Source organism: Podarcis muralis, chromosome 3 (assembly GCF_964188315.1).
Source record: "Podarcis muralis chromosome 3, rPodMur119.hap1.1, whole genome shotgun sequence".
Classification (NCBI taxonomy): Eukaryota; Metazoa; Chordata; class Lepidosauria; order Squamata; family Lacertidae; genus Podarcis; species Podarcis muralis.
In genome coordinates this window covers 68,546,211-68,565,648 of record NC_135657.1, presented here as the reverse complement: position 1 = coordinate 68,565,648, position 19,438 = coordinate 68,546,211, and the positions used below count along the sequence as shown (strand labels likewise).

At 42.8% G+C, this 19,438-nt stretch overlaps 2 protein-coding genes across 2 annotated transcripts; one reads left to right on the top strand and one right to left on the bottom strand.

Moving 5' to 3' along the window:
* Positions 1 to 469: 469 nt before the first annotated feature.
* LOC114593341 (calcium homeostasis modulator protein 6) lies at positions 470 to 4,685 on the top strand. Its single transcript, XM_028721700.2, has 2 exons — positions 470 to 1,273; positions 2,703 to 4,685. Exons 1-2 carry the CDS (start codon positions 737 to 739, stop codon positions 3,123 to 3,125), a joined length of 960 nt encoding a protein of 319 aa, XP_028577533.2. The 5' UTR covers positions 470 to 736; the 3' UTR covers positions 3,126 to 4,685.
* A 1,017-nt stretch (positions 4,686 to 5,702) lies between these two features.
* Positions 5,703 to 18,911, bottom strand: TRAPPC3L (trafficking protein particle complex subunit 3L). Its single transcript, XM_028723227.2, has 5 exons — positions 17,356 to 18,911; positions 12,056 to 12,153; positions 9,856 to 9,955; positions 7,698 to 7,877; positions 5,703 to 6,358 (listed from the first exon to the last, which is right to left on the bottom strand). Exons 1-5 carry the CDS (start codon positions 17,395 to 17,397, stop codon positions 6,239 to 6,241), a joined length of 540 nt encoding a protein of 179 aa, XP_028579060.1. The 5' UTR covers positions 17,398 to 18,911; the 3' UTR covers positions 5,703 to 6,238.
* Positions 18,912 to 19,438: the final 527 nt, after the last annotated feature.

Sequence of the window (19,438 nt, the reverse complement as noted above, 5' to 3'; positions counted from 1 at the left end):
GTGACTGTTGCCCATCGGGACTGCTAAGGTGGAAAGCAGGGAACCCAAAAGTATTCGGAGCCAGAGCCAATGATAAGCATAACCAAATAATTCTAGTTTTTGACCCGTCCTCTACCTCCCGGCTCAGTTGTACAAGGGCAATGCAGAGACTAAGGATGCTGCAGCTGTGAAGCAGTGCCACTCTCTGGCCGGGCTGTAAGGAAGAAAGAGAAGTGAGGGCAGGCTGAGGCTGGTAGGGCATGGACCAGCCTCTCCTGGTTCTTCCATTAAATTCACAAAACAGTCTGGCTCAGTCCCTGTCTTCCAACATAACCTTGTTATGAAGATAACATAAAAAAAAAGAAGAATTGGCTATCCTGCCTCTAACCCTTTTTGGCTTGCTTGGAAATTAATAATTACCACTTGTGGTTCTAATAAAATAAAAGATCAGCTCAGACCATTTAAATGCAGCAAGATTTACAGGAGGAGTTCTTCTGTTTTTGCTTCAGTGGGTGAGTTGTTGGCGATTCAATTGTGATGAAGAAGAAACCCAAAAAGGAAGTGGTCTATAAACATGTTTTCCAGCAAAGTCTATAAATTCTCTTTCTCTATCTCGCACCAAAAGTGAAACCGTTTGTGACTGCAAATAGTTTCAAACTGCAGATTTCCTCTTTCAAGTTAGAGCCTTGCTTCCTGTGAAGGAAGAAAGTGTATCAGAGGACAGACGTAGAGCACCAAAGTAGTCCCAGGGAGCAGGATGGACAAGTTTCGTACGGTGTTTGATTTCTGCCTTAATCACCAGAAGGCACTGGGCTATGGGGCTGTCTCTCTGTTGACGGTTGGCAGCGAGCGCATCTTTTCTGCTGTGGTGTTCAAATGCCCTTGCAACTCCTGGAATATGCTCTACGGCCTGGTCTTCCTCTTGGTGCCAGCCCTTATTCTGTTTCTGCTTGGCTTCTTGCTCAGTAGCCAGTCTTGGAAGATACTCACCAGAAGCTGCGCCCCCAACAGGCTGTGCAGGTGCCCTCACGGGACCCGATTCCGGCACTACTTGAAAGTGCTGGGGCTGGTGATTGTCAGAGCATCTGTTGCTCCCTTGACATGGATTGCTGTGGCCTTACTGGGAAGCCGCTTCTATGAGTGTGCCGTTTCTGGGAGCTCTGCAATGCAGGCGTACATGTGCAAAGGCAAAGGGCATGAGTGTGTTGAGAAAATGCCTCAGGTGCCTTGTCAGAGTGGCACTGCTACCTCGGAGATGCAGGATATGCTCATGAGCCTTCAAGCACAGTCTCAGGTTGGTATAACCTCTTCCAGATGGTACTACTAAGTTGTGACTTGTAAATTGCATGGGTGGGTGGGGAGCATCTCAACTTGGGACCAGGGGCACTGAAAGGCTGCCTGCTCATGTATAAACTGGGATTATTTGGGGAAAATTTACTCATGACACTGTACCTTACAGCGTATCAAGTGGTAGTGACCTGAAAATGTGCATTTTCTGGAATGCCCTTCCTTCTGCTGTTTATGTTTCCCTTCTTTTTCTGTTTATGCTTTCCCCTTAGTAACTAACTCTAAACTCCTCTTTTTACAACATAGCTAATATTCAGACGCTACTTGAAAGTGTTAGAAGCATCATGTGATCATGTATGTAGTTCAACTTAGCAGACTTCAACAGGGCCTTATAAGTGACATTATGTGGATGGCAGTATAAAATCCCAGCCTTTAAACAAGGGCACTTGGAAGGATAAGGTGTGGGCTGATGAGCCATCTGTTCATACATGATTCTAGATTCAGGTAGGTAACCGTGTTGGTCTGATGCAGTCGTAATAAATAAATAAATAAATAAATACGTACTTTTCAGGGCAAGAGTGAGGCATGGGTTTGTATTGGAAAACTTTGGAAGGTGTGGGATCAGATAATAAGAATCTATATAGACAGCAGTTATATGAACCAGCACATTTAGCATTTATTTTGCAGGAATTAATGAAATGTATACAACTGGTAAAAAGATGCAATTGAAGCAGGGGTCGTTTGCCTAACAGAGATAAACCAGAGTAACCACTTGGCTATCTTTGAAGAATTCCTCTGGCATGGTAAAACATAAATAATTTCAGGGCCATGAGAATATGCCCAAATGAAACGTGATAAGCTTGTGTCAGAAAAATAGAGTGCTATATAAGATCCCAGTAAGGATCTTGTTGTCAGCATGGGGCCTGCACCATTTGCCTGTAAGGAGCTTGAAACCACTGCTGCCTGGAAGAGAGGGGATTCTGGCAGACTACAAAGGGGTCGTAAGAATATATCTGCTCTATTCGCTTTGCTCTTTACTCATATCATCCTATGTATAAAACTGTTAAAGAGCAAGCCAAGTGTCTTTTATTGCCTATCTGAATAATAAAAAAAAAGCTTTGGGGTTTGGCCAAACACAAAAGCTCTGTAGTAGAGCATGTCCAGAAGGTCCCAGCTCCAATCACTGGTATTTCCAAGGTAAAGCAGCCAGAGATTAGAAAGAGCTCAGCTTGGATCCTGGATTGCTACTGCTGATCAAAACAATAGACAATAATGGGCTAGGTGGACAAATCATCTGAGCTAGTAGGTTCCTGGTGTTTGGGGGGAGAAATAGTTATTACAGACATGGCACAACCCCAAGTTAATTCTAAGCAAGAGTTCTATGGGGCTCACTGATGCAAACCTTGTTTTTAACTCTCTTGTGCTTCTTTGCCAAGGTGCTGGGGTGGAGTTTGATCGCCAGTGTCTTCCTATTGGCCCTAGTTTCTACATGCATCTCCCGTTGCTGTTCTCCAGTCAGTATTCTCCAGCTTGCCTTCTGGAAGGTGTACCTGGAGCAAGAACAGCAGCTTTTTGAGCAAAAGGCCAAGGATCACGCAGCGAAGCTGGCAGAGAGGAACGTCAAGTGCTTCTTTGATTCCACAGAACTGGATGAGTTTCCAACTCCAAGTGCCAAAGAGTGGCACGGCATTTCTTCCTTGTTCACCTTTAACCCTAAAAAAGATTACTACAGCATGATGCACAAATATAACAGCAGCAAAACCAACACTGGCAGCCTTAGGTCTGTGGAAGGGGAAACAGTTCCTTGTTGCCTGGGGTTTGTGGATGGCGCTGGTGGTATTGACACACAAGGGTTGTAGTGAAATAATTGCTTAGCCCATCAGGCTCTGTTACAAGAAGATGTCTAACTGAACATGGTTGTTATTTCCTCTTTCCTCTTTTTTTCCTCCTTCTCTTATTTTTTGGTGTTGGGTTGTGCTTTATATGTATGGTGTGTATACAGCCTGACCATAATTAACCTCTGACTCCTACTAAGACATACAGTGGTACCTCTGGTTACATACTTAATTCGTTCTGGAGGTCCGTTCTTAACCTGAAACTGTTCTTAACCTGAAGCACCACTTTAGCTAATGGGGCCTCCTGCTGCCGCCGCGTCGCCAAAGAACGATTTCTGTTCTCATCCTGAAGCAAAGTTCTTAACCCGAGGTAATATTTCTGGGTTAGCGGAGTCTGTAACCTGAAGCGTATGTAACCTGAGGTACCACTGTACCTGCTTATCTAGGCTTTGGCTGGCCACTAATTCCCAGCCTGGAATAATATATTGCAGACTACCATGGGTGGAAGACAGATAGACAGATAGATGATAGATAGATAGATATAGAGATATGAGGTTTATTTTACTGAATCTGCTTGTATCTTGTCAATCCCTCTTATATTACTCAGATGAAATGTGGCACAAAGTATTTTAAAAATGAAAGATTCAGGAGTCCCTCCCCCATGATGCTTTGGATTACTGGATTTGGAAGGAACCAAATGACCAAACTGCACATGAGAGGGAGAGCATAGGTGGAAGTCTTATGCCATGTTTCTGATCTTCCAAACAATTCAGGCCAGTGGACACATTTGAAATACTGAGAAAGCATCATGACACCAGTCACAAAATGTCTGTCATAGGGACGTGACATAACACAAAATGGTTTACCACATTCAAAAGAGCAGGAAAAGAGACATGACCACAAAATGGTATTAGCATGCCACTCGCCAGCTGGAAAAAGACACCTACATTTGCCACACTTATTCACACAGAAAAGCTCTTTGCAGCTCTAATCTGTTCAGGGGTGATGGGAAGATGGGTTCCGATTTTGGCATCCAACGAAATTTTATTTTTATGGTATTTATAAACATATTTCTTTCCTGCAATATAAAGCATCAGGGCAGTTTACAGTTTTAGCACGTAAAACAAATGGGCATGTTTAAGGCACATTCAATGTAAGAGACGCTGAGCCAGGAATTAAGCAGGAAGAGATACGTTTCTCTTGCATTGTGGATTTTATGAGAGGATATTTACTAGTATTTCTGGGCATCATGTCCACTGGCACATGTGGGCACCATGTTGGAGACCCCTGGTTCAGAGAATGAGGAAAATGGCATCTGAACTGAGTTAGTGTGTGTGGACTGATACTGTGCTACTTGCCCAAATGAAACTTTCACCTTGCCTGTCAAGGAGTACGAAAAAGGACATGGAGGGGGGGGGCAACTGGATCTCTTATGTTCCTAAGGGGCCCCCAAAAGGAAGCATGTGTTTGGGTATTTCCACTGGAATCATGGGAAAAAACTGTTTGGTCTGGAATTCTTCTGCAGCCACAAAAAGAGTAGTACACTTACCCTGCTTCTAATAAATTAACCAGTGCAACACAAAATGTTTCTGCCTGGAAAATCCTTGTCTTACCCCATTATTTGCTTTCTTGTTTGTGCAATCCAAATCATGTCTCAGGCACCCCTTAGCCCATTTCTTCCCAAATCCTATAAGCATTTCCTTCCTTCTTCATTCATAAGGTTCTTTAAGTTATCTGTTTCCTTCTAGAAAAAGCTGAAGTCTGAAGTCAGTTGCTTCTTCAGTGGGAGAAGGAACATGCTTGTTGTCGGTAGTCGGGTACTGGGCAAGTCTGCACGGTTGCTTTCGTGCTTGATGATTTCCAAGTGACCCTGAACAGCATGCTCATGCCTCCCCCAAATCTTAAAACCAGTGGCATTTGGGTTTCATCTGTTCAGGCATGATCGGTTGTTGACATCCTGAGAAAGCAGTGACCTATAATAGTACTCTCTGGTATGGAAAAGGAAAAGGAACCCCCCCCCCCAAAGGGGAACATTCAGCAACACTGGAAATCCCCTCCCTTTCAGCAGTTTTTCAGTGGCTGCTATGAAAAGAGTTCACCATTTCAGGAAGCATCGCCTGAACTCTAAATTGGCTTCTTCCATTTCCCTTAAATAACACCATCTGGTTCATTCTGTGATATGAAAGGGGGGAGGGGGCTAGGGTTGATCACATGACTATTGCCAGGGAGCACCGCTTCTCATTCTCAATTGCCTTCATTCATTCTCAGTGACATTGTCATGTTGCTGCATCTGATTAGTTATGTATTGGCCTATCATTCCACTCAATATGTGATCCTGAATTTGCTGGGATAAGCCATATGAATATTGCCAGTTAGAAAACAGCTGAGAAATTATAAGAAAGGCAACATCAAAGGCACAGAAGCAGCAGTAGTGAATATATATGCATATGTATATGTATACTTCTGCTCTGTCAAAAACACTATTGTTGATGAGAAACAGATGACTAAAATACTAAAATAGTAGCACCAGGGAAGCAGAAATTCCTAGAATAAGAAGAGATGGACCAATAATAATAATAATTTATTATTTATACCTGCTGATCTGGCTAGGCTTCCCCAGACACTCTGGGGAAATAGTCAACTCCTTCAGAAGAATAAAAAGAAATCTTGCCCACACTTCTAACAAGTACTACATTGATGAGTCTCTTTAAGCCTGAAATAGCTAGGCTGCTAAGCCTTCTGAAGCAGGGAGTTCCACAGTGAGTGCGCCACCGCTAAGTCAGTTCCTGTGCCTCATAGCCACCCATCTAACTTTACCTGGCTGAAGACTGTGGAGCAGGATGACCTACGCATGCAGGAGAGGCAGCCATTCCTGCAAGACACCCTGGACTCATCTGCAGTTGAGCCAGAAGGGAGAACCATGCACCATTCATGTCCATGTTGGGTTTTGGGTTGGTGCAGAGTTCATGCCCCACATAGCAAACATTTGGGATTGCTGGGCCTGATCCAGAAGTGGCACCATCCACACCACGGTTCTGTATCGAATGCCTTTTCTGGATCAGGAATATCATCTTTCTAGGCAGGTACAGAGGGTCAAAAATATTAACTGTCCACACATAGTTACTTCAGATATGGCTTCACTTATTTCTTTTGTGTTTCCTGGTTTCAATCTTCTTTAAGAATGCAATTCCAATTTCTGTCACATCATCCCCCTTCAGAGTGTCTTGGATGAAAGTAACTTCAGCAGCCAGGTGTATCTGAAAATAAGTAAGTTTGGCTAAGTAAGTGAAAGAAAATTTATTGTTGTTCCGCATTGCAGGGTTTTTTTAAAAAAAGTTTTAAGAGGGTGCACTATATTGGGTGGGTGGGGCTTATAGAATAAAAGCAAACAAACAAGTTTAAAACAACAACAGCCGATTAAAAGGGGAATAAAATGTAATGCAGAATGAAATGCTGACAAACCTTGACAAAGGTCAAAAACAAAGAGCGGAGAATAAAACACAGCAGCTCAAACTTATTTTAAAGCTACAGCAAGATTGAAAAAGGAAATGAAAAGGTGTTTTCTTTGTGCAAAATACACCTTGAAACACGGGGGCCAGGGGCTGCCAATATGGTGCCTGCGAATGCAGTGATTCATTTGTGGTCTTTGCCTGGTGCCCATGAAGCTTCTGAGCCCCTCACATACTTCCTGCTTAGCCATGAAGTGCTGAAGAGCAGATACAGCCCAAAGTGAAATTCTGTAGAGTGACAGTCTTTCCCCTTTCAGCTCTATGTGCTTTCCAAGGCTCAGGTCAATTCTACTGAAAAGTGACCCCCAAATGTAGATGTGCCCATTCTTTGAGATTGTGACCTCCCCCTTTTCTGTACAGAAGGGCACAGCTAGCCTGCTTTTTTATTTCTTTTTTTAAAAGAAGAATGCATTAACTGACACAGCTGCACACAAGTCCATTAGCACTTATCTAAATAAGCAGACTTTTTTTTTTAAGCAGCACAATGTAGCTTCCACAAAACAACTGGTTTGGAAAACACAGCGAACACAGTTCTGTTTTCTCCGGCTTTCGCTTTCAGATTTGTGCAGATCCTGGCAGCTGTGGCTTTCCCTTGGGGCCAGTTTCATTTCTTAATGCCCTACCCAAGGGCAAGACAATTACTGCAATGTAGCTCTGCCCTTCTTGCACGGGTCAGCCAGGGCTTGCATTGCTGTCACAAGACAGGCTCAGGTGCCACCCCTTATGATAGAATGTAGGTGGGTGTTTGTTTGGGTGGGTGTATATTTTAAATGTAACTTACCCAGAGACCTTTCGGGTGGCAAATAACTAACGGCTTATCCCCCTCTTGCCCTGCTGCTCTCCCCTAGGGAAAGCTGCTCTTTAGTGCTGTTTTGGAGCAAAGGGCAATTTGTGTTTTCTCCAGATTGACGTTTGCTCCAATTTAGCACTAAAGAATGGGTTTTCGTGGAAAAGGAACTGGGCAAGGGGAAAACCACTCAGACCCATGCTTTCTGGGCATGGGATAAGCAGAAGTGTGGATGAGCCCTATTAGTTTTAATAATTACAACAGCAGCAGAGGAGGCCAAAGCAGCTGTTGGCTGCTTACCATTTCTAGAGCACCTCTTATGGCCCCACACAAGAGACTGCAATAGCAAAGTGAAGATCTCCCCGCCGGCAGCTCTTCCAAAAAGTCCACCAAGGGGTTCTTGTCCAGAATGAGGGAGAACCGTGTGGAATTACTGCAAGTCACAGTTGGCACAACACCCAGATACATCTTAAAAGCAACCTGGAAATAGAGAGGAGAACATGCATCCCATCAACACTATCTCCAAGTTTTCAGATGGAAATGGTTACCAAAGGAAAGTTTGTTAGCTTAAGACAGGGATGGGGGACCTGTGGCCTTCCACATGCTGCTTGACTACAATTCCCATCATCCCTGACTATTAGCCAGACTAGCTGGGGCAGATGGGAAATGATAGGTTTCCTTTCCTGGCTTAAGACAGTGCAGATGAACATTTGTTTGTAGTCAGCAAGAAATCAGGTTTGAAATCTACTTAACTGTAGAAGAGTTTTCACAAATTTCAAATGCAAAAATGGATCTCCTGCATTTGATGGATATATGATCACTACAATTGATTTCCCTTTTTGCAGTCACTTGATTACATGGTCCCTTTCCATCTCCTCCAAAGCTACATCTGTTTTATACCAGTTAACAGGTATGTAAAAATGGTTTATTTGTTTTTTGCTTACAGCGTGCTCAGTTTCACATTGGGCAGCTTGTGACTTTATGTGGGCTTATCACCTCATTTTCATAACCATAATAAGATGGGAAAGATTGTGCCCATTGTAGGCCTGGATTGCATTCCAATTTGCAGTAGGGGTACTAAATGAATATAGAGTGCCACTGTCATTCTTTAAGAACAAGGGAGGTATTCATGTTGAGTTTCAGCACCTCTTTTTCTAGAAAAATAGCACTACCTACCAGTAAGGAGGTTTAAGCTGCATGCTCAAGTTTGGACTGCATGGCTGAACCAAGTTATCATTGTGTTTCTATACAAATAATTTAGGAACAGACACCATTTTGGAACCAAGGTTATACTGCCTGTCTTTTCTTGCTGCTGTATGGATAATCACACAAATCTGACCTTTGAAGAGTTTGTAAGCAAACCATTTTTAACTTACCAAATGTGTAGTCTCTTTCTATGCTAAGGGAAGCGGAGAATTTTGGAAGCAACTTAGAAGGGGATATTTTAAAGGTCTAACAGCCTATATTTCCATGCTTTACTTTGGCTGTATGTTTTAAATCTTTGCTGGGGCTCTCTCACCAAATAGAACTTGCCCCAAACCTGAATCTAGGCATCCAGGGAATTCCTTTTTTATTATTAAACCGTATCTAATTATCTTTTTAACTAAACCAAACCAACGCACTGGTGATTGGGTACCTTTCAGTTTGATTGCAAAATGGGACTACTAGAAATAAAGCAGCTGAGCGTGGCACCCCCCCTCCCCCACTTCAACAAAAACCAGAAACAGGCTTTAGACCTTTAACTAAAACTATAAATATGGATAGCATGTTACTATGGGAGTAGAGTACTTGTGAAATTTCCACCACTGAATAAAAAAACCCAAGAAACAGTTTACTTATACTTTATTAAATTAAGTAAATGAAAGCATTAAAGCACTGCAGGAACAAGTCGGCTTTGTGCACTTTTCTATCCATATCTATGTAACATTATTTGCTTTTTATTAGTTCTCTTGCTTGCCCCTTTGAAGCAGCAAATTGATTCTGATTGTGCCACTACTGCAATGCCATTTTCAGAAATTTATGCAAAGAGCCCTTCATTAGACCTTTGCTGCTCCTTTCTCTGCTGCACTATATTCTTCAAAATACCACCCAGTTTCATTAAATGTTTCCATCTAACTCCATGTTGTAATTTTACAAGGGAAACATGAGCTATTTTCTTTCCTCAAAACCCATGACAGCTAATGGGATTTTATTAATAGGCATTATTATAGTAAAAAAAAAACCAGCATGTTACCTCCATTTACATAAGGCACTAATACTGCAAATCAAACCCTCTTTTGCACCGGGTGTGTGTGTGGTGGATGGATTGGGTGGATGTGTGCTTCTGTCCTGCCCAGCCAGCCAATGCCTGGAAACTGGATCCCTCCCCCCAAAATTGAGATCATTCTTGTGATCATCCTCGCTAAGATAGGGACACTTGGACATAGCCTTGCCTCGTCGAGGCAGCACGTGTGCATACCTGTGCAATTATGTCTGTCGTTTCAGAATAACTCCGGCACTTCTTCACAGAGGAGCGAGCCAAGAAGTCTTCAACTAACCTGATGCCAATGTTATACCCCCTGAAGAAAGAGAGAACAAAAAGTCAGTCGTGCACATTTGATACTTCTTTGAACTTACAGAGGCATTTTTGGTCAATTTCCTGATCTCTAGCCAACCAACTCTCTGAATCACTCAGATGATCCCAACCCAAAGGTATAGCTCTGCTGACAAGGTCCCTCTCATGTGTCTCTAAGCAGAAAAACCATGTGACTGATTGGGTTGCTGGAAAGGCGGCCCTAGTAAGAAAGCTCTTGTTACATCTGTTGTTATGAGGCCTGTCCAGTACAGCCACTACAGAAGAGATGAGTGGAGTGTTTCAAGAACAGCATTAGCCACCATAATCATACACTGGTTCTGAGCACGGTTGGAGCTGTTTCCCTGAAGGCCAGAGAAACAACAGGGAGTGTTTTCTACTTTGAATCCATTTTGTTTGTTAGTTTAACACAGGCTTCCTCAAACTCGGACCTCCAGATGTTTTTGGCCTACAACTCCCATGATCCCTAGCTAGCATGATCAGTGGTCAGGGATGATGGGAACTGTAGTCTCAAAACATCTGGGGGGCTGAGTTTGAGGAAGCCTGGTTTAACATTTGTTTTGTGACCTTGATAGAGAGAGAGCAAGCAAGCAACAATGAATATTTTTCTGAAATAAATATTTGTTTTTACTTAATCATTTTGCACTTATTTTTTTTTAAAAATAGGAAATTGGGAAGAGAAATAGTGTGTGGCTTGTGTATATGTTGCAATAAGCTTGGTATTAACCATTTTCCTGCGTTCACTCAGAAAAAGCTGCAGCAGCTGCTGGGTGGGACAAAGTCAATCAAGTCCATAGAAGTACAGAGAATAATTGGTGGGTTGCTTTTTTATAGAGGAGACAATGGCACTCTGCACACGTGTAAAGGCACACTTTCCTGAATAAGTGCTGTGTAAGTCTTACTGTGGTGAAAACAGAAAGGTTAAAAAATGCAGCACCACCAAATAAAACTGTTACCAGCTGCTGCTGCCAAGGAATTCCCAAGTATAAGGAACTTGAATGAATCAACATATTGCTTTTGCCAGCCTGAAAGGCTTTAAAATTTAAAATGGAAGAGATAGTATTTAATGGAACTTTTTAACAGATCCATTTGAAGTTTAAATGAATTCGGGGAAAAGTTCCATTAAACTCTCTCTCTCTTAATCTTAGTTACAATTCACAATCAGCTTTACCGGAAAACCAACTGCAGTTAATGGGAAAGCATTTAAGTAATATAGGATGAGAGCATATGACACAAAGCCAAAACAGACTATAATAGCCAAGTAAATTGATATAACACAAACATTTCTTGTAGGCGGAAGTTCAAAGTCATGCAATATTTGTTTATTTCCAGGGATGCTAAATGTCCATTTCAGCATTGCAATACAGCCTTCTCCCACTGCCACAATGAGACTGATGAGCTCAGTGGTCACTGCATGCTGACTGACTGCTGGGGGGCTGGGGAAGGACCCCAAAACTGGGTGGGAACTGGGAGATGGATGAAATGGAATATACTCAAAGAAGACATGTCTGGATCAGCAAAGTCCCACTTGTAGCTGCAGAACCTGCTGTTAGGCTACCAGATATCCCCGTTTTCCGGGGACAGTCCCTGAATTTACAAATCAATCCCCTGACAAAATCCTATCATTCCTATTGAAGTTGAAAGGTGTCCCCAGATTCATTGAAAAAAATCTGGTAACCTTAACCTGCTGTCAAAAAGGCCATCGAGGGGATCATCATCCCCATCAGTTGAAAGCTCCCTGAGAAAATACTGGCTTCATCTTGAGAGCCAACCTTCCCATGGAAGTTTATAGGACTATGCCAGCCAATGGCATCTATCCCATACATTACAGTGCCATTTCCCATCACTTATCTTGCCAGACCTCGAGGGGCTAGAAAAGCGATTTGATAATTGTCCTAGAAAGGGATGGAATAACAAACCAAATCTTGTGTGGATAAATAGCCCCTCCAGAAGTTCCACCAATCTCCTGGATTTAATCCTCCCCCCCCCCCCGACAGATCCCGATATGAGGAAAGCAATGTTAAATGGATATCATTGCCTGCTAAGCTGATATGCAACCGTGTTTGAACCTGTCCTGGCTACTTACATGCTGTCCAAATATTTGTTCACATCTTCATCCTTTTCATAATCCTTACACAGCTGAGCCACCAAAGCGCCGTAAGTGAGTACAAAAAGCTCTCTGCTCTGCCAATTAAGGGAGATACAAAGCAATGGTCATGGCTTATTAAATATACTGAATTAGGAGGAAACAAATGATCCTACCCCACCCCTAAGCTTTTCTGTAAATATCCTGTCTAACGAAAAGGCAATGAACTCAGCATGTGCTGCATAATTACATAATTGCCTGCACTGTCCAAAAACTAGTAACACAGTGCCATATTGACCATGCCCAGGGTCAGCCCATCCACAAGGCAAGGTGAGGCAACTGCCTCAGGCGGCTGGATCCACTGGGGCAGTAGATCCCAATGTCTATCCTTCTTCCCCCTTTGTTCCTGATGTAGATCTTCTCTGATCCCTTCTTCTGACCACAGGTGCCAAAATGCCTTGGGCTGGCCCTGACCATACCCAATACGAACTCTCAAAAAATCCCAGTTTCCCAGGGAGATATATTATAGGGTAGATGCAGAAGTCTTTCAGCATACCATATGATGTGCTGATGCAGAGGATGAAAAGGTGGGTAAATGCCAGTCCTAGAACACAAAGAGAAGCATATAAAAGAGAGGGGGGGGGGAGGAGAACAATAAAGTCACACATTCCTGTAAATTGCTTTGTTCGAAAGATAGAAAGCAAGGAGGGGGGAAATGTGATGGAATGAAATGCAAAAGCTGTTTAGAACTAGAAAGGAAATAATTCACACTGAATCAGGTGAGTAATAACAAGCGCACAAATGGTTTCTTTTGCAATGTCTCCAGAAGCACACCTTTCCACTCTCCCAATGAACAAGCAACTGCATTTCAAAACTCCACCATGTTGTGAAATTTCTATGAAACCAGAAGAGAGCAGGAATCACTGTGTGCTCACAAAGTCTCTAGAGGGCACATCACAGCCTTAAAGTACACTTCAGGACCACAAAAACTCACACAGCACAGCTCTGGAAATTTCTGCCAGTGGCTTGCATGTTTGTTCCAAAGCAAGTTCAGTGGGGCCTCCATCCAAGTCTGTGTGCCTAAGATGGTAGCCTTAGTGAAAACTAGCCAAGCACTCACAAGGGGCTCCTACACTTGTGCCCTTGAAATGCAAGGGAGTTGCACAGCTTGAATACTCAGTGGACCCTCCTATCCTTTACTATGTTGCAAGACCTCACGGAGAAGCTCTTTGTGCACATAGCATTGTGGGGGCATCTCAAGCTCCAACAAAAAGCTAATTGGGGTGCCTGTAAGCCCACTTCAGCCAAGGCAGTTCTTTACCTGCCCCACTCCTCACTGGTGAGCCAAAATAGGAGGACTGGTGGGTCAGAATATGCTTGCAAACTGGAGATTCCTCATCCCTGCCTATAGCCACAGCATCCAGCATTTCTGCCTTGAAGGACCCCTTTCGACCTTGACGTGTCTGCCAAGGGAGCCCCACCATCGTGTAGAGGAGGCCAAGCCATCTCACATCCTTTATTTTCATGAGACTCTTGGGAGGCCCACTGGGCTTCACATCGACTCTGCAGGAACTGAGGACAAATCCCAACACAGTGCCTTGCAAGTGATGTGCAAAGAACGGAGTCCTGATTTTCATTGCAATCACAGTTGAATGGCCTCCCCAGGGTTGCAGTGCTAATAAAATAAAATAGCCCCTTGCCTTGTCACATACCTGCAATTAAGTAAAGGAAAAGGTAAAGAAAATATGGCACATTACAAGTGACACAGTTAAGTGTCACCTGTAGTTACACCCAAATGCTCCTGGCAGGCTCATGGCAAACACAAATAGCCATTGAAACTATCACTGTATAGCACAACCCCTATGCATATCTACTCACAAGCAAGTCCCATTGAGGCTCAGTCCTGTATACCTGAAGGAGCGTCTCCAGCCCCATCGCTCAGTTAAAAAAAGAAAGAAGTTCATGAGATTCAGTGCTGAGGGCCTTCTGGCAGTTCCCTCCCTGCGAGAAGTGAGGTTGCAGGGAACCAGGCAGAGGGCCTTCTTGGTAGTGGCACCCACCCTGTGGAATGCCCTCCCGTCAGATGTCAAGGAAATAAATATCTATTTGACTTTTAGAAGACATCCAAAGGCAGCCCTGTAAGGATAAGTTTTTAATGTTTGAGGGTCTTTATGTTTTAATATTTTGTTGGAAGCCGCCCAGAGTGGCTGGGGAAACCCAGCCAGATGGAAGGGGTATAAATAATAAATTGTATTATTATTATTATTATTATTATTATTATTATTATTATTATTGCAAGTTAAGCGGCCTAGACAGAGCCTGTGGATATTATGAAATTTACACAGAGGTGATTCAAACAAGCACAGGGGAAAATATGTCTGGCAAACTTCTATATAATGCCTTACACTCCTAGATTTCACAATGCAACTGCATATGAACTTCTTTCTTTTTTTAAGGAATAAAAGCAGCTTGGAATTATATACAAGTCAAATGTTTGGAATCAATTCTTTTGATTCCTTGGTGTCATGTAAGACTTGATCAGCTGTATGTTAATTGCATATTAGCCTCTGGGGGACTATAATCCAGTGAGAGTATTCAATGTTTGGGGAAAGAAATTGATTCAAGTGATCAGAGATTCATTTTTGGAACAATAAAACTGGTGGTGCTGCTATTAACTGTGCTTCCATCTAGTGGCCAAAAAGGGGAATCTTTAATAGATGATCAGAATTAGGAGAGCGAGAAAGGAAGGGTGCTTGTATGTGGTGGTGATGAATGGACAAAATTGCAGTATCATTTTGAGGGAAAAAATATATCTTCCTGAATCATTCATATATAGACACAGAGCAGGTCTGATAGCTAGTCTTTTTGATGCCACATTGAGAAGCATCTTGCAAAACCAACTCATTTCCTTTAAGAAATCAATTTATCTTAAAGGGACCCCTGACCGTTAGTTCAATGAATTATAAACGTTTAAGGAGCTTACAAACAGGTGCCGGCATGGAAAAAAAATGTAGAAAAGCAGAATATTTAACTTGATTTTCTATTTCTTTCTGGCTGTAACACTCTAATGACACACAAACACACACACACACACACACACACAGAGAGAGAGAGAGAGAGAGAGAGAGAGAGAGAGAGAGAGAGAGAGAGAACCGATTGTGTTTGTAAGGTTTGAGTTCAAATTCCTACTTAGCCATGAATTAACCAACTGAAGTTGAATCCTTAATTTCCAAATATATTCCCCAGGGGCCCAAGATATTTTAGCACCTGAGGCAAACCACAAAATGGCACCCTGCCCCTCACCAGGGAAGAAGAGATGAGTGAAAATATAAGTTAGGAACGGGGGGGGGGGGGGGAGTTCTACATTAGGATCTGCTGCCCCTGTGAGTCCTGCCTCCTGAGGCAGTATCCTCACCTTGCCTCATGGGTGGGCCAGCCCTGCTGTAAAATTCTGTACAATTTTAAAACCTCCCACCCTCAGGGACTTCATTTTCCTCTCTTGCACCTTTCTAATGGTTAAATAAATTATTGCAAGTTCTCGCACTGATTTCCCCCTCCCCTGGCTTTGTAGGTGTGTAGGTAGCTCAAGGAGAGGGATTAAGAGTTCTGTAGGATGATATATTACAGGGTTTCTCAACCCAAAAGGCCTGAAAACCACTACTTTAGAGGAATGGTGGGGTGCTGTCAGGGAACTGCCATCGGAGCTAGAGGCGGAGGGAAGGCTCCAGAGGGATGCCGGAGAGGGTCCCAGTAGGGAGAGAGGCAGCCCATCTGCTGGGGAAGGAAATCAGCGTAACACCAGTGGAGAAGGGGGACAGATGGGGGAATCAGAGAGGAGGCTCCAGGACTCCTCGCCGGAGACCAGCGGAGAGAGTACGGGTCCTCCGCTGCCCACACCCTCCTTGCGCAGAAGACTTCCGTGCAGGGAGAGTAGGAGGAGACTTGGCGTCAAAGAGCTTTTATGCTGGAAAAGGTTCAAGAAACGCCCACTGACGGAATCTGCCAGCGACTGAGACAGCCACGAAACTTGAGGCTGTCCAGACAGAAAGGGTTCAACCAGGTAACCTAGCCAGGAGTGGAGGCAACTTACGCACGAGCAACCCCTAGAACCATTACAGGTGCATATGTTATACTGCTGATATGTGGAGTGAAAGGTGACATCCCTTCCTCCATTTCCTAAAGATGTGGTGTTCCAGCAGCACCAGACAACACCTTATGGAAAAAGTTAGATTTCCCAGAGTTATCTGGGAAGAGGGATTGGCTGTTGAAACTGTTCTGAGAATTGTAGCTCAGTGAATAAGGGGGTCTCCTAAGAACTCTCAGCACCCTTAACAAACTACAGTGCTCAGGATTCTTTGGGGGAAGGCTATGGCTGCTTAAAGTGGCAAGATACTGTTTCAAATGCTTAGTGCAGAAGGTGCCAAAGGTTTCACGGGTCTTCCAAAAAATGTGATCTTGCTGGAAATCATCACAATAACTACACCATCACTGAAAATTGCTCTCGGGCCCCAAATAAGAACATGGGCCAGGCCAAACATCATTCTGTTTCCTATAGCGGCCAATCCGATGCCTATAGGAAGCCCACAAAAAAAGGAAAGAAAGATTTCCAGTAGACACAGATAGACCTACCCTCCACAAATTTATCTAATCCTCTTTTAAAGCCATCCAAATTGGTGCCCATCACCGACAGCCATGCATGGAGTGAAGTAGTTCCTTCTTTTTAAAGTGTCTTTGTTTTAGAAGAACTAATAAATATAATCATCTTATGAACAGAAAAACTTAAATAATTCAACCATGGGAATGTTAAACTGTTAAGTAACAGATATACCACCAACACCTTACATAATAAGAACTCCATGACTTGACATTAAAACCAATCTTGTGACAGCAAATCTCTATACACTGTGCAAATAAGTATTGTCCTGAATATCCCACCATTTACCTTCATTGAATAATCTGGATTCTAGTATCATGAATGAGGGAGAAAAAGCCTTTACTCGCTTTTTCCCTAAAGCAAACCAGCAAGCGTCAAACAGTGTAACCTCTCCTCCCAGGGGAGCTGTTCCAGTTCTTTGATGGTTCTGGCTGCCCTTTTCTGAATCTTTACAACTAAAATGCTCTCTCCTGGGTTCCCATTTCAAAACAAAAGATGAAAATGCATTCTATATCCCTAAACATGTTGAAATTCTTAGCTATATGTCCTAGCTTGCAAAACATGTTCTTATTAAACAGAGCAGCACATTAATTTAAAAAGGAAAGTTTTATATTTGGTAGCATTTACCTGTCCAAATAAGACTTACTATTTTGGGGTTCTCTGGTCTTCTGTTTGCTGGCCGCGACATTTTTCCTGGGCAGTAGTAGAGAGTATGCGATTCCCTGTTTATACCCTTTCTTCTTCAAAAAGCATTTTCCTTTTCCACTACTGGATTCCTTTCTTTATCCTGGCTATTAAAACAACAACATCCCTTTACTACTCTCTGAAAGTAAAAGAGCTCTGGGTGCCACATTTCTTCTTCTGCTCCTCCTCTTATGTGATTCAAATCTTCCAAGAGAAATCTGGCAAGAAATCAAGCCTGCTTCAGAGAACAACCTGACTCAGATCAGGAACTGATCCATTAAAGCAGAGAGATTGCAAATCACATGCATAATAGCTGATCTCACTGCATGACAAGCAAGACCAGAACATTCAGAAGTCTAAATATGCCAGAAATATATAAAGCTGGTTATTTGGCATAGCCATAGTCCACCTCTCACACATGATATTCACACACCTACACGCACTCATTTCATCTCAACAGCATTCAAATGGGAATTCACTCATACAAACATATGCCAGCTGACATCTGTGAAGAACACCAGTGGACACATCCATTCATCACACACACTCCATTCATTCACATCCATGTCCTGGCTTCAGTCCACAAATATGCACTGGCTTCTGTTGTCTGGCTTCCGAAAATGAACTTCAGCCATAAGCATCAGCCTGCTTTAGCCTTGCTGTGTTCTCCGGCTTCTGAGTAGAGACTCCACCAGCTTCTACCCAACATCATCTACCAGATTTTCTTAGGTCCACCACTAGACCTAGGTCAGCTTTCAACCATGGATATCAGCAATGATGTACTATCAGTTTTCAAGCCACAATCACACTCAGCAAGTGAGCTTGCCTTATTATCACTCCATAGCATCTTCCTGCCAGATGATCACCTACCTGTATTATTCAGCAGTTCGCCTCCTCCAAGTGGAAGAAACTGGGGCAATGCTGAATGGCATGACCCCCTGCGTTTTATTATTTTATTATTATTTATTGGATTTATATACCGCCCTATACCCAGAGGTCTCAGGGCAGTTCACAGAAAAGATTTGCTGATTAATAGGGCCTTTTCCTTGGTCCTCATTTATATCCATTCAGCTGCCAACAGCTTCTACGGCATCACAAGTAGTCCGCAGTCATCCTAAGCTCATTTGCCAAGTAGAATGTTTCTGGGTAAACAGTCATAAAATCGCACAGCATATTTTGTACCTGTTTTTGCAACACAGGCTAGCATGTGCACTTGATTTTTAAAAATAATTATGTCCCAGTTTCTATCCAAAATTACAATTTTTATGCATGCAGATAAATGATTGGTAAGTAAATGCAAGATGATTGATTTCCAATGCGTATGCTGAATCAGTGATCAATTCCCACTGAGTTCAATGGGTTTTAGACTATGATCCTATGTGTTTCCTAGGAACAAAATCCTTCAAACAAAGTGAAACTTACCTCTGAGTTAATACAAATAGGATCGAGCAGCAGGTTTATAATACAGAAGGGAAGGGGTTGCTACATCTGAAAGGACAAAAGGCTGCAATCCTATGCATAGTTTCTTGGGAGCAAACAAACATGAAACCAAGCAAGATCTACTTCTTAAATAACATGCATACATGAGGAAGTGAAAACATTACTGCTCTATCTGCCCCCCCCCCCATACATGGCCTCTTTGATGCTGGATGCAATTTATCTGCTTATTGATGATCACATGGTCTTAGCAAGCTGGCAGTGCACCACCACTGTCACACAGACTTTCATTACTGGCTGTCCAAATTTCCTATATCTCAACTGTATTGATGTTCCACTGTCATCTCAATCTCCGTTTCTTCACTAATGCGTTTTCTAAGTTAAAAATTAAAGCATGGAAAGGCTTTGCTCATTCCAAAGCTCACTTAAGGAGAAAAAACAAACAATCCTTGCTTCAGACAAAATCAATGGAGGAGCATAATACGAGTGAGGCTTAAAGAAAAACAATTAAATAATGCATGCAGTGGTACGATGGGATAGAGACGCTAAAATCTCAGAAACAAGTTCTACCGAGGGCAAATCTTCTCCAAAATCTTCCTCTTCCTGCC

Bases quoted from the DNA above. Each gene is read 5' to 3' on its own strand.
- LOC114593341 (XM_028721700.2), top strand. From the start codon at position 737: ATGGACAAGTTTCGTACGGTGTTTGATTTCTGCCTTAATCACCAGAAG. The intron at 1,274-2,702 runs GTTGGTATAACC...TTCTTTGCCAAG, and splicing joins GCCTTCAAGCACAGTCTCAG to GTGCTGGGGTGGAGTTTGAT.
- TRAPPC3L (XM_028723227.2), bottom strand. From the start codon at position 17,397: ATGTCGCGGCCAGCAAACAGAAGACCAGAGAACCCCAAAATA. The intron at 9,956-12,055 runs GTAAGTAGCCAG...CTCTTTCTTCAG, and splicing joins AACAAATATTTGGACAGCAT to GGGGTATAACATTGGCATCA. The intron at 6,359-7,697 runs GTAAGCAGCCAA...ACTTATTTTCAG, and splicing joins TAAGAGGTGCTCTAGAAATG to ATACACCTGGCTGCTGAAGT.